The 14,536-nt window shown below is 31.8% G+C and overlaps 1 protein-coding gene across 2 annotated transcripts in view; it reads right to left on the bottom strand.

Annotated features, from left to right (window-relative positions):
* The window catches only part of LOC114327694 (ubiquitin carboxyl-terminal hydrolase 36), a 93,553-nt gene extending 80,508 nt beyond the window's left edge, over positions 1-13,045 (bottom strand). For both annotated transcript variants that reach the window (XM_050655434.1, XM_050655435.1), the window contains exons 1-2: positions 12,568-13,045; positions 1,078-1,316 (exon numbers count right to left, since the gene is read on the bottom strand). In XM_050655434.1, coding sequence (XP_050511391.1) covers positions 1,078-1,316; positions 12,568-12,788 — 460 coding nt within the window. In that variant the 5' untranslated portion in view covers positions 12,789-13,045. The remainder of the gene's footprint in view (positions 1-1,077; positions 1,317-12,567) is intronic.
* Positions 13,046-14,536: the final 1,491 nt, after the last annotated feature.

Genomic DNA, 14,536 nt, shown 5'->3' with positions numbered 1-14,536 from the left:
TGCATTTTGTTCCTTTCCCCTTAAATAGAATTGGTAATACTACGTTTTTAATACTGAGATGACTCAAAACGATGCAGCATTCCACAAAAGGAGTAAGCATGTCCACTTAGCATGATACGTGGGAAGTTTTAGAAATATTGACGAAAAACTTTAAAAAAACTACTAATTTACCGGCTTCTCTCCCATCTCCCTCCCAAAGCGGACGCTCAAAATGGTGTAACTTTTTACTGAACAATATGTGGACCATATAGAACATTTTGGAGTTGGAGGAAAACTTTTACTTTGGAAGTTTGGGTTAGGCCTTTTTTTGGACCAGTTATACTATACTATCTCCGTAACTTTGGAACCATTCATTTTAGAAAGATTATGCATAGGGACTTTTTTATTTCAAATTTAATGTAGAACAATTTTGTATAGAAGGTTGTTCATGCTAAACCGCATAGTTTTAGAAATATTGGCGAAAAACTTAAAAAACTACGAATTTACCGAATTCTCCCCCCTCTCCCCCCCAAACCCGACGCTCAAAATGGTGTGACTTTTTTCTGGACATTGTGTGGACCATATAGAACAATTTGGTGTTGAAGGATAACTTTCACTTTGGATGTCTGGGTTATGCCATCTTTTGGATCAACTATACTATACTACTAATTAAAATGTCAATATCGAAAGCCACAAACATTTGAATAAAATACCAATGCGAATAATGTAAGCACAATAAGTATACATACAAGGCAACACAAATACATTCAACACATCTTATTCTCTATAATATATTTTTTTAAACTGTACTTGAATGTATTAATGTTTCTACAAGTTCTTAAATCGAGAGGTAGTTCACTATATTCTCTAAACCCTTTGCAAATTAAAGAATTCATCATAAAGCTATTTTTAAACTCAACAATATGTAGATTATTTGTACCCCTTGTATTATAATCATATACATATCTCTGAAAAGAAACATATTTTTGAAAGTAAGATGGAGCCAACGAGTTCAATATTTTATATTTTTTAATATCTTATATTTTACAATTTCAAATATTTTTGTACTTAATTCACATAAATACAAATATCACTTACCTGAATCTTGACAGATGGCAGTATGATCTTTGTCTGACATCAACCAATTAACAAAAGCTGGTACATGAAAGAGAGCTTGCAGAGTAGAGTTTAAATAACATGTATTTCCCATATTAACCATTCCAGCACCAACAGACCAATCACAGTTATTCCAACCGAGTTGTACATCGCTCAGTGGAAATAGTTCATATTTTGCTAATTTTAAGGATTCACTGGAGTTCATGTCATCTTCAGGTTTACTGGAACATATAAATAGTAAATAACTAGGAATTCTTTAAGAAATCCAATTTAAAATGTTTAAAAATACTTAAGGGTGTGTGACACAAGGAGCTAAGTATATAGTTAATAGTTTCAAGCAGTCTGAAAATGTATCTCATTAAATTACAATTTTGGAGGAGAGGCAAAAAACTGATTCTCTGCATAATAAAACCTAAAAACAAAAATTACGTTACGTATTTTTAATTCGAGCACATTGAGACAAATATCTGATATTGGCACAGAGCTAAAGGTGTTAAATGTTGCTATTAAATTGGAAATACAAATATTAACTATGAAAAACACGTAAATATCCTTGCAGTATATAGAGCCTTTGCCCAAGTAACTATGATACCCTCGTATATCTTGATATATGTGTTTTTCATCTCAAATGAGGTTGTGTTTATTATTATTTACGAGGTTTTCATTTTTCATAGCTTATTGCACACCTCCAAATACTAGGTCGATACAATACAAATCTTTTGATTTAAGGTTCATAAAATGTTCCTATATGCCGGACTACCTTTTGTTGTTCACAAAAAAACATTTCTGCAAGTTGAATCTCTCAAACAAACACTCCAAATTAAGTACCAAATTCTTGGTTATAAATATACGTGGTATTCACACTAAATCAAGAGAGCAATTATTGATATACGTGGTTTCTTTTTTCGGCTGTAGAAAATAGTCTAGTGTATTTGGAATTTTTCTAACAGTTGTAAATCGTGAGATACAAGGTTTTCAAACTAAACCACCAAAATGTCATTTTCGAAAAAAAATGACATACGAGGTTTTCACACTAAGCCATCGATATAGAAGTTCAAATCGGAAAATAAGTGCACTTATGGCGTATTACATTTAACCTTCATAAACTTGAGACCTGAAACAGGTTCAGTTGAACCACATACATCAATTTTTGGCAATATTTAAAAAAAAATTTTTATTTAATTTCCATTCAGGTAAGTTTCTTAAATATATTTATAATTTAACATAAGAAAGTACTGATAAATTGCTGTTTATGGCAACAAATTATAGTTATTTTGTTCCTTCGGGTTGTATTTTGCATATCGTCGGTAATTCTGCAAAATATTGGATGCATTCGGACGACCATAGCGGCTGACTGTCAGCAGAAATCGGCTGAGTGGTTATATCCAGCCGTGATAGGGAAAGCTTAGTAAATCTCTCAGCAATTGTATGAGAATTTTTTTTCCAGAAGTTGCAGTAATGCAAATGTCACTTCGTAACTATGTTAACGTAATTAGGTTTCTTGACATTTTCATTACGTTAAGATGTGTATTTTTAACGGAGTTTCTGACAGGGCAAAAAACTAAATTCTGAAAAAAAATTCTCATACGAGGTTTTGCAGAATCTCACTCTCTCAGTATAGTTTTAGTTCTAGTGTGTTTAGTTACATAATTTGTACTGATTGTTGAGTATGTTGAGCTTTATAAAAATGAGTGAAACATCAAAGTTTTGAAATCCAAAAAAAGTAACTGACATCTGATGAAGAACTATTGGCTATATTATAAACAGAAGCTTATAATAGTTATTTTAATGATTTGCTAGTAGAATATAGTGATAGAAATTCATGAGATAGAACAAGTGTTGCAAGTTAGTGAGGGAGAGATTAGAGATTCTCAGTAATCAAGCAGTAAAATACTGATTATTTCATTCATAGAGATTCTGACTAATAGAAAGCTACAAAAATAAAAATTACAAAGGTAATTTTATTTCAATAATTTCCCGTTGCCAAGTATTACGTCAGATGCCCTTCGTTGCTACGCAAAAATTAACATTCAGTGACATTAACACTTTAACTTCTGGGCCTATTTATCCTCATAAGTTGTTACAGCCTGGCCACTTTTTGTCTCTTGAGTAAGTTCTACTCTTGTGTATCAAATTCATACACATAGGCTCAGGGAGAGTACCTGTTGTGTATTCTGCTGTGCTTAGCGAAAATGCCGTATCTGCAAAAATCTGAAAAAATTAGATTTATACATTTTTCTAACCCAAATGTGCATATCTATCTTATTTGCTTACTAAAAATGACGTAAGTTAAGCCAAAATACATTAAACACAACACATTTTATGCCGTATCTGCAAAAATGTTCATGGATACTTAGAATAAATGCGTCATCTGAAAAATACTTAGAAAAAACGCCGTATTAAAAGTTCACTTGCCACGTTTATCCTAAGCAGGCACTAGATGCGGCGTTCTGCCTAAGCATTTGACAGATTTTTACGGCATGTGTAAAATTTTTAATAAGGTTAGTTTGTTGCCATTTTTCAACGAGAACAGTTGTTTGATATAATTTTTTAAATATGTCAAATAGAACAAAGTTAATACTGCAGAAGGCTTCTTTTTCTTTATCAACAGAAAATCTAAACACATATGTTTCGAGTTGTTGGTGATCAAGCAATAATGTGTGGTTCTAAAAACAATGCGGTACTACTAAGTGAGACAAATACTTTCACTAAATGTGGAGTTTCCTGAGGTATAGCGGAGTTTCCTATGTGCATGTATATTGTTGTTGATGCGACATTGTATTATTACGTTACATCAGCCATTTTAAACAGTGCAAATTTTATAAAGTTTGTTCGAAATACGAATTTTGGTACGAAGTAATTTGGTCGCCATAGGTCGTAGAATTTTCAAATAAAAAATGTGGTATAAAAGTACATACATAGTTAAATCAATGTCTAATAATTAATAATTAAAAATAAACTTGATCATAAATGTTAATCGTTTCTGGAATGTTCTTAATTTTAAAATGCAAGAAACGCCCCTTAGCGGCAAACTTATTAATTCCAAAATTATATCCAGTACTTTTTTTGTCCATTTTCATGACAAACTTTTATAAAAAATGTTTTTTATTCTCCTTTTTCATTGTTATATTGTATTTATTATACAGTAGACTCCCTCTATAACGAGAACTGAAATGGCAGACTAATTACCTCGTTATATGTGGATCTCGTTATATCAAAACCCCATTAACTTTCTATAGTGATGCAATTCGGATCAATATAAGATGCTAAATATTGTTTCCTTGACAATAAGGCTTCGCCATCATAAACTATTAATTTTTTTACAATATTCAGTATCGGTCAATAGATAAACAGAACAGGAAGAAGTTTATTATAGGTAGGCAGTGGATTATTAAAGGAGTGGAGGGTATTAAAGCACTACCCTCTATAACCGCACAGATGTTAGGAATTTTATACAGGTATATAGTTGAGGTAGGTATTTATTTTACTGATAGCCATTACAGCACTAAAAATAGATAAAGAATAATAAAGATACATATTTTACGATTTCATTTTTCCTCGTTATATCCAAATATGCCTAGTTATAGAGGTGTTCAGTTCAATAGGAATTTCATGGGACATCTAGTGTACCTCGTTATAAGCGAAACCTCGTAATAACCGTGTTCGTTATAGAGCGAGTCTGCTGTATTATAAAATAAAAAAATGCTTAGCGCAAATGCAGTACTGCATTCTTCCTAAGGAGGAAGAAGTTAATTTATGTAGTATACTTAGAAAGAATGCAGTGACATGAGTTTTTAGAGTAAATAATATATATTTTGCCAATCTTATGTATAAATATGAATTCTATGATGTTTATTATGTATATAAAGTAAATGCCATTGACACATTGAGAAGAGAGTTTGGCCTAAATATAAACTGTTCAAAAACAAAATACATGGTATTTAGCCGTTTGGCCCATCAAGATTCACGTTTATATGTTGATGGTCATATAATTCAAAGAGTACCCAGTTTTAAATATCTTGGTTGCCATATTACTGAACAACTAGATCCAGATAAAGAGATAAAATGTAGAATCGAGATAGCCCGCACGACATTTTTCAAAATGAGGTCATTCTTCTGTAATGATACCTTGCAACTTCAACTTCGAAAGGGCATGATTAAATGCTACATTTGGTCAGTCCTCTTGTATGGTGTCGAAGCATGGACATTAAAAATATCCACCATTAACTGTTTGGAGACCTTTGAAATGTGGCTGCACAGACATATTCTGAAAATACCATGGACGGCTATGCTGACAAATGTGGCAGTCCTTAAGACAGCAAATGCTACCCGCGAGCTGCTTGATAGCATCAAATATAGAAAGATGGCCTATTTTGGACAAGTAGTAAGGGGAGACCGGTATAATATTCTTCAACTTATTATGATGGGTAAAATCGAAGGACGCAGAGGAATTGGTAGAAAGCAGGCCTCTTGGTTGAAGAATATCCGGGAGTGGACAGGAATAAAGAAAGCAGAACACCTATTTAGAATAGCTCGAGACAGAGACAGTTTCGCCATGTTAATCGCCAACGTCAAGGGGACTTGATAGGGCACGTTAAGAAGAAAAATAAAGTAGAAAACAAAAAAAAATTCTAAATAGTTTTCAACGGCTAGACATTTAAACAAAAACAGATTTTACTCAAATGTGATCTCTGCAGATATGGCGTTTTTCCTAAGGATGGCAGTATTATGTATGATATACATAGGAGTCAAAGTCAAAGTCAAAAATGGCTGGAATATGTTATAAGTGTCAGACTTCATGTAATTATAAAGAAGTCAAAAATGAGATGTTTGGATGCCCATGTGATTTATGCAAAAGAGTAATTTGTAAATCTTGCTCTGGCTTATCAGCTTCTGAAGTAAGAGTTGTAGTTATGTCTAATAGAATAATGCCTTTCTTTTGCCCTTCATGTAGGGATGCTTTAAACATACCTGCCCTTATAAAAAAAGTTAATGATCTGGAATTAGAACTCCAAAATTTCTCATCAAGCCTTAATTGCAAAATCACAACTTTAGAGCAAAGGATACTAAGAATGGAGATTTACGAAGCTGATAAAGTAACTCAAAGTTCCAAATTAACTGTTTCAAATTCTGATCATGTGAAATCAACTGACACTGGTAATCATTATGAATCGTTTATAAGTGAATATAGTGAACGTCGTAAACGTGAAAATAACCTTATGTTGTTCAATGTTCACGAATCTGCCGAAGATTTAAAAACAGTTGAAGAATGACTTTCAGGTTTTACTGAAGTATCCATAAAAAAGTTGTTTCGTGTTGGAAAGCAAGGAAATAGGCCTCAACCAATTAAAGCAATTCTGGACAGTTCTGCTAGTGTTATTCGTGTACTAAAAAACCGAAGTCAATTACCTTCAAATATTAGAGTTAGCTCCGATCTTACTATCAGTCAGCGAAATTATTTAAATGAACTTAGGAAGGAACTGGAAATAAAAAAAAGTGCTGGTGAAACAAATCTGACTATCAAGTATGTACATGGAATTCCTAAAATTTTACCTATTAAAGAAAAAAACTAATCTGTAGGGATAAATCTAATTTAAATCATTCAAAGCTATCTGTTTATTTTCATAATGTGGGAGGCATGCGTACGAAGTTGATAGATTTTAGTCTAAGTGTATTATGTTCGAGTTATGATGTTATTATACTTGTTGAAACATGGTTGACAAATAGCTATTCTGATTCAGAATTGGGCTTGGATTCTGATTATAATATCTTTCGAGCAGATCGTGATAATTTTGATAATTTTAAAGATAAGGGAAGAGTTGGCGGTGTCCTTATAGCCATTAAGAAAAAGTTTAACAGTTTTGCTCTATCTATACCTCATACTAAAGTTGAACAAATTTTTGTACTAGTTAATATTGGAACAGAGAAAGTTATTTTTGGCTCTGTGTACATACCGCCACGGTCTGATCATGAAATATACGAAGATCATTGTAATGTCCTTGATTTTATATTAATGAACAATAACTACTCTAAGGTTTTTATTTCTGGTGACTTTAATCTTCCGAATGTTACGTGGACAAACGATAATTTAGGAGTTAGTTTATTGAACTATCCACCAAATTCACCAGCTTTACATATGGTCAATTGCTATAGTTTTTACAACCTTTTTCAAAATAATTTTGTGTCCAATAGTAGAAATGTAATTTTAGACTTAATCTTTTCTAATTGTAACGAGTTGAGTGTTGTAAATGCTGCTGATTTAATTTTTCCTAACTCCCTTAACCACAATGGTGTAACATTTGATGTTAATATAATAAATAACAGTGATCCTTTAAAGTACGCAGAGTCATATTATGATTTTAAAAACGGTGATTATATTGGTATGAACTTTTTCTTGTCGGAAATAGATTGGGATTCACTAAAGGCTTTGAATATTGAAGACGCTGTGTCTAAATTTTACGATATTGTCAATCATGCAATAAATTCTTATGTTCCTAAAAAAGTATGTAAGACAAGTACATTTCCAATTTGGTTTAGCCCGGAGTTAAAACGACTAATAATAGAAAAGAAAAAATATCATAAAAAGTATAAGATGTTCAACAATTATGATGATTTTATTATTTTTCATAACTTACGATCTGAATGTAGTACACTGAGTAAAGATTGTTATAATTTATATGTTAGAGATTCTGAATTTAGAATTAATAATGACCCAGGCACTTTTTGGAAATATATAAACAGTCGCAAAAAAAATTATGATGTACCTTGCCATTTATATTTAGGAGATGATCAAAGTAGTTCTGGGGAGGAAGCTGTGAATTTATTTGCCAAATTTTTTTCTACAGTGTTCACTGACCATAGTACTACCCCCCCACAATATCAATTTGAAAATGCTGGTAACATGAGTTCATGCTCTTTTAACATAAATACTATTTTTGAGAGTATTCACAATTTGGCTCCTAAACTAAATTTTGGCCCTGATGGCATTCCTAACTATCTATTAAAACAATGTGTTTGTACTATATCTAAGCCATTGTGTATACTCTTTAATAAATCTTTGCAAGAAGGGGTTTTCCCTGATTGCTGGAAACGAAGTTACGTAAAACCTATATTTAAATCTGGTTCAAAGTCAAATGTGGAAAACTACAGAGCAGTTTGTACTATATCAGCAATTCCAAAATTATTAGATTATTTAGTTACTAAGCAGCTTACTTGTGAATTCGGCAGTATTCTGGTGAATGAACAACACGGTTTTGTACAGGGTAAATCTACAGTAACTAATTTACTTCTTTATCAGAATGACATTGTTATTGCTTTGGAGAACAAATTACAAGTAGATTCCATCTATACTGATTTTTCTAAAGCATTCGATAAGGTCAATCATAATATCTTACTTGCAAAACTTACAGCATACGGTGTTTCTGGAAGTCTCTTTGATTGGATGCAAAGTTACCTGACTAATCGAAGTTTAAGTGTAAAAATAGGATGTTTTCTTTCTAATGCTTTTACAGCTACATCTGGAGTACCGCAAGGTTCCCACTGTGGCCCCCTTCTATTTAATCTGTTCTTGAATGATGTTCACTCTATTTTTAAGGAAGTTAACTTTTTAATGTTTGCTGATGATGTTAAAATGTATAAGACTGTCAATAATGAGGATAACATTTTTCAGCTTCAGTCACAAGTAAATGATTTTTATGAGTGGTGTGGTAGAAATGATATGGAACTTAATATTAATAAATGCTTTTTAATAACTTTTGCTAGATCCCATTCGCCTATTCACCATCAATATTTTATTAATAATACTCCTGTCACACGTGTGAACGAAATTCAGGATTTGGGTATAATATTTGATTGTAAATTAACATTTTACTCTCACATTGACCATACTGTTTCGAAAGCATTTAAGATGTTGGGTTTTGTATTGCGTTCATCAAAAGATTTGTCAATTCACACAATAAAAATCTTATATTGCAGTATCGTGAGATCAATTATTGAATATGGTTCTATTATCTGGTCACCTAGTTATGCATATCAAATCCTAAATATTGAAAAGGTTCAAAACAAATTTTTACGTTTCGCAGCTTTTAAGATGGGTTTAACAGTTAGAAATTATACTTATGATAATATATTAAAGAGATTAAATTTACAAACTCTTGAACGCAGAAGAGTCATGTTGGATATTTGTTGTCTTCGCAAAATTATCTCTGGTGTTATTAACTCCGAAGAATTGATAAGTCTTGTATACTTTAATATACCTGCTAGATTGACACGAAATCCACAAATATTCAGGGAACAACGACATGCTACAAATTATGGTCAATATGCACCAATTAGTAGATTGGCCCTGTATGGAAACAAGTTTAGTCATGTAATAGATCTGTTTGGTTCTTCAGTTTCCTCTATTAAACAAGAACTCGGGCGTCTTGAATTTTGAATTTAAAAAATTAAATAGATTTAACTGTTATAGTTAATTCAGTTGTTTTCATCATTTACAAATAATTTATATTCTTTTTTATTTTTTATGTTTGTGTTTTATAGTTGTAGTTTTACATGTATCTAAATTTTATATTTTCATTATTATGACAAAAGCTCTGCTTTATTGTATTTTGTATGTATTGGGTTTATCCCGTTAATAAATAAATAAATAAATAAGTGTTAATGACAATTACCATTACCTAATGCTTTACAACTTGTCGTCAAAGAGAGCACCATGAACAAATATTCAGGCGAAGATATCAATAAAATATTAGTTAAAATGATTTAAAAAACAGTTTTATTCATGAAATAATCTAACTGAATTACTCTCAAGGTCCTAAAAATTATCGATTTGTTTTGCCCTCGTGACATAATTTCACTCCCCTTTGGGTCACGAAATTAAAACTGTCAAAGTGTCACTCAGGATACAAATCGATAATTTTAGAGCTCTCATGTAATTACTACTGAAAATCCAACTTATATGTCTAAAGGTGGTTTGTATGTGAGCAAAAGTTCCACTTACTACCAGGATAAAGAGAAGAAAATGTAAAATTAAAAATGTTAACAAGTTCCAAATTTTCAATTTAACTAGATATAGTACTCAATTTTCCACCATAAAAGAACCTTTTGAATTAATTTTTTTTCGCAAGATATGAATGTGATTTTATTGGAGACAATTAGAAAAGCCGAATTATACTATACAAAAAATGGGAAAGCCTTTTCTCCTTTTGTGCAAAAAAAAACTGGAAGCATTTATTGGTTTGTTTATTTTTTTGAGTATAGCATGCTGCTAAAGAGCTAATATGTGTATGAAGTCTGATGGGGCCAAAATCCAACTTTCTGTCATACTGTAGTATCATCTACCATGTCTAGTAACAGATTATGAGATTTTGAAATAAGAGAAAAAAGACAACGCACTGATCAATTTGCTGCAATGAGAGATGTCTTTGATAGTTCTGTATCAAATGGCACGAAACCTTTAAATTGATCTGAATACTTTGGTGAATAACTACTGATAACTTTTTTACCAGTATTGAGTTAGCTGATAAGCTTTTAGATAAAAATATAACCTTGTGTGGAACACTGCGCAAAAATTAACCTTATATTCCAAAAGAACTACTTTCAGCAATATATAAGAAAGACTTTTCCAAGTACATATGTTTGCTTTTATGAAATCTAAAACCTTAGTTTCTTGCATTCAAGTAAAAATGCAGTAGTTATTATTTTATTGACAGAATATAACAATGACAAAATAAGTGGAGAAGAACAGATTAAAAACCAGATAATATATTATTGGGACCGTGCAAGTTCGGCAAAGCGACCTCTATTTCTACGCTCTGTACTTTTATTCGCACTTTTAATTATATTGGCAAATTATATTAGTCCTGGTTGCTGGATAATTGTCAAGGCCATAGTCCAAAAAAATAATAAGAAGAAAAAATAAGATGAAGGTTATGTTATGCAAACGTAAACAATTGTATGTAGTAAATAAAATTAGTTTTTAAAATGCAGTACTGCAAGCAAAATACAATTAATTAAATTTACCTTTATATAATAATTGCATATCATATCAATATTGTGGAGCAATATATAATTTTTCTGCTTCAATGACAGAAGGTATGAAATATACGTCAATTTGACAATTTCAATTGACATTTAATATGAATTATTTAAGATAGTTGCAATATTTCTCCGCGACTCGCACACAGTCGTTTCTCGTTTCATTTCTAAGTACTTGCACACCGCGAATACTATGTGAATCAAACAAAGGATGCAATGGATACAACAGAAAAATTGGCAAAAGCATTTACCAGTATGCCCCGAACGCAGCATATCCTCAACTTACCCGGAGTGAGAACGCCTGTGCATTAGGTGTTCAGAGGGAAAAATTTGATCTTATTGATTGCCCAATTTTGTAATGCACTGGCATTCTCCCTCTGGGTAAGTTCAGGATGTGCTGCATGAATAGACCTTCATTATAATATTCCTTCATTATAATAAAAAAAATAAGCCACAACCGTTGCGGTACATTTGCACCTTACTGGTTATTCAATATATATATTTTCGTCTGTGGGTTTATGAAGGTTAAAAATAATGTATTTAGTAAAAACTTCCATCTTAATAACATTTGACGATGTATAGCAATATTTTTGAAAAGTTTCCATGACTAAGAATAGAAAAGGCATTAAAAATATAATTCAAATAAATAATTTATTTTATAATAGATACAAAGAAACAACTTTTTGATCAAGATTCAATATTTGCAAGTATAATAATGTTACAATAAACAACTGTTTTTTTTTATATAAATTAATGCTTTAGTAATCATAATTTTGTTTTAATAAGGAGAAAACATTTTAAAGTTAGCACTGCATGACTCATTTAGAGCCAAATTGTCAAATTTGAGTCATCTTTATTAAAATCAATAATTAAATTATATTTTTGATAACTTCATGTGATATTTTTATTATAATATTGTCATAGTAGAAAAGTACAATAAAGAACTTGTTCTGAAGTACAGTTTTATTGCTGTATGACATTTTATAAAGAGTATGTCACAAATATAAACACAAGTGGAAAAATAAACAACTAAATTTTTAGGTCACATAACAGAAAATTATAATTCTACAAATTTGTTGCGACTGGTTTTTAGTGGACATCTTTTACATAGTAACAGATATACATTTTTGTTTACTGTTTAGTTCATTTGTTGCAGAGATATTCTTGGATGTCATTTATATTAGATGGTATTTACATTCGGTAATATGCGCGCTTTTTAAGCCAAGAGGTTAAAAACAGCCGTTTTCGCTAAAAACAGATAAAGAAGTCTGAAAATGACGTTCGTTTATATTTAAGAACATAGGAATACACTTAAAAGAGCCATTAATTAGAAAACCCATGATATCATGTGCACGGTACTTCCATTGCCGGAGTGAGGGAAGAAGTGTCATCTAACCAAACTTTCATTTATTGACTATTAACAATAATTTTTATTACCTTGGGGGTGGTGATTCAGGACTTCTGAGCACTATATATTTCGATTTTAGCCTATCTAAGACAGTATTATGATAGCTCCCAGCCGATTCGAACTCGATATTGGACAGCAAGGCTTTTTTCGAAGATCCCGCTAATTGTATGTCTAAATTTTCGGTGGATTCATTTTTTGATAATGCTGTTCGGAGGGCAGCATTAACGGGATCCACGGTTGATGCCGGCATCTCTACTGAAAATCACACGTGTAAAATAACCAGAAACACCGCGTTATCCGATCAACTATAATTGTTGCGAAATATGTTATAGGCTCTCCTTTTCATTTAACGACATATTTGCCGAAAACACGCGCACATGAACCCATCATAACTTATAACAAATTGCTGTGTAATTTAGGAATATTTATTTAGAACCAGTTTTATTGGAAAACACCAACAAAAGCACTTTCGCCTCTCACAAGTGCCATTGGCAGTATTGAACTGCAACGCGCATGTCTGGTCGCCCCAATTGTTGTCGACTCCCAGCGGAGAAAGCCGACAATTATGACAAGCGACAATAAACACAGAAACAGAAAACATGAATATTTAAACAATTTCCATAAACCGGTTGTGATTATTATCCATAATTCATGAGTGTAAATTGTATTGCCTAAATTAGTAAATATTCAAAGGATGGAAATTTAAAAAGAATATATTTTACATTATTAAAAAACTTTTAATACTAAATACTAAAAGACACGTTTTTGGGTTTTTGCAATAATTTATTAAAAAGACACGATAGACACTTTTTGAAATCATGTAGTTGTCTGCATTATCACAGCATAATAAACGAAACGTTGCGTTTTCTATGCTGTGGCATTATCGTGTGTACAATAACTTTTGCAAAGCAAAAATTGACATCTATAGGTGGTAGCATGGTGGTAGCCTGTCTGCATTATCGTGTGTACAATAACTTTTGCAAAGCAAAAATTGACATCTATAGGTGGTAGCATGGTGGTAGCAAGTGGTAGAGTAGAGATAATACAATAATTGAAACGTAGAAAAAGCATTATAACAAATTACTGAAGGGAGAAAAGTTTGAAATGGAAGAGGTAAAAGAAAATTTACCGAAGGAAAAGGAAATCCTTCTCCTCTGTCCTAATCCCTATTATGAATGTGGTGTGTCTGGGCACATGTGCAGCTTCTCTAAGGCAGTGATTGTGTGCTGTTTGTATTTTCTTTTTATTCTTTTGATTTATGTGTCCCCCCACGTGAGAGGTGCACATGTAATTATTGGTAGTATGATGCTGTTTTATTACTGCTAATTTTGGTTTCATAACTAATTTGCATCTACTCAGTGGCGGATCCAGAAATTTTTTTTGGGTCATGGATCTTGTGGGTGCTTTAATTACTTTTCTCTGATGCAAGGTCCCTTTTCTTACCATTCCTAGGATAAGTGGGTTTTCAATTATTTTTTAGATGGGCCTATTTTCTTTGTTTGAGGGCTCTCGGTTTTTCTTTTTTTAGGATTATTGAATTAATATCATGACTCAGTTACACCCCTTGGATCCGCCACAGAAACTGAACAGAAACCGGTCGATGAATCAAGTATATTCAAATGGGAAATAAGCCACAATTTTACCTAAAAATGATTTTATTAACGTTTCGACGCCCAAGTCGGGTGTCGTCAAAATACAAAATAATACTAAATAAACAAAAATGTTGTTGCTTAGTAAAAAATTCTTCTAATAATTTATTTAATCTGACTCATTTATATCGGCAATTCAGACACGTATTATACATTTTAAAGTAGACGACTTTAAAATGATATTGCCAATATTGATGATGAGTTGCGTTCCTGGGACGACTTTACTAAAAGATAGTTCATTCGATTACATGAAATCAATCCCAACTCAAGAATATCCGCCACAAAAAATCATAGCATGTGATCTGTCTTTAAAAAGACAACCAAATGCAACGGTGGCACTGAAATTCTC

Source organism: Diabrotica virgifera, chromosome 7 (assembly GCF_917563875.1).
Source record: "Diabrotica virgifera virgifera chromosome 7, PGI_DIABVI_V3a".
NCBI classification, from domain to species: Eukaryota; Metazoa; Arthropoda; class Insecta; order Coleoptera; family Chrysomelidae; genus Diabrotica; species Diabrotica virgifera.
Note: the sequence above shows the minus strand (reverse complement) of the source record. Positions and strands in the feature narration are given on the sequence as shown.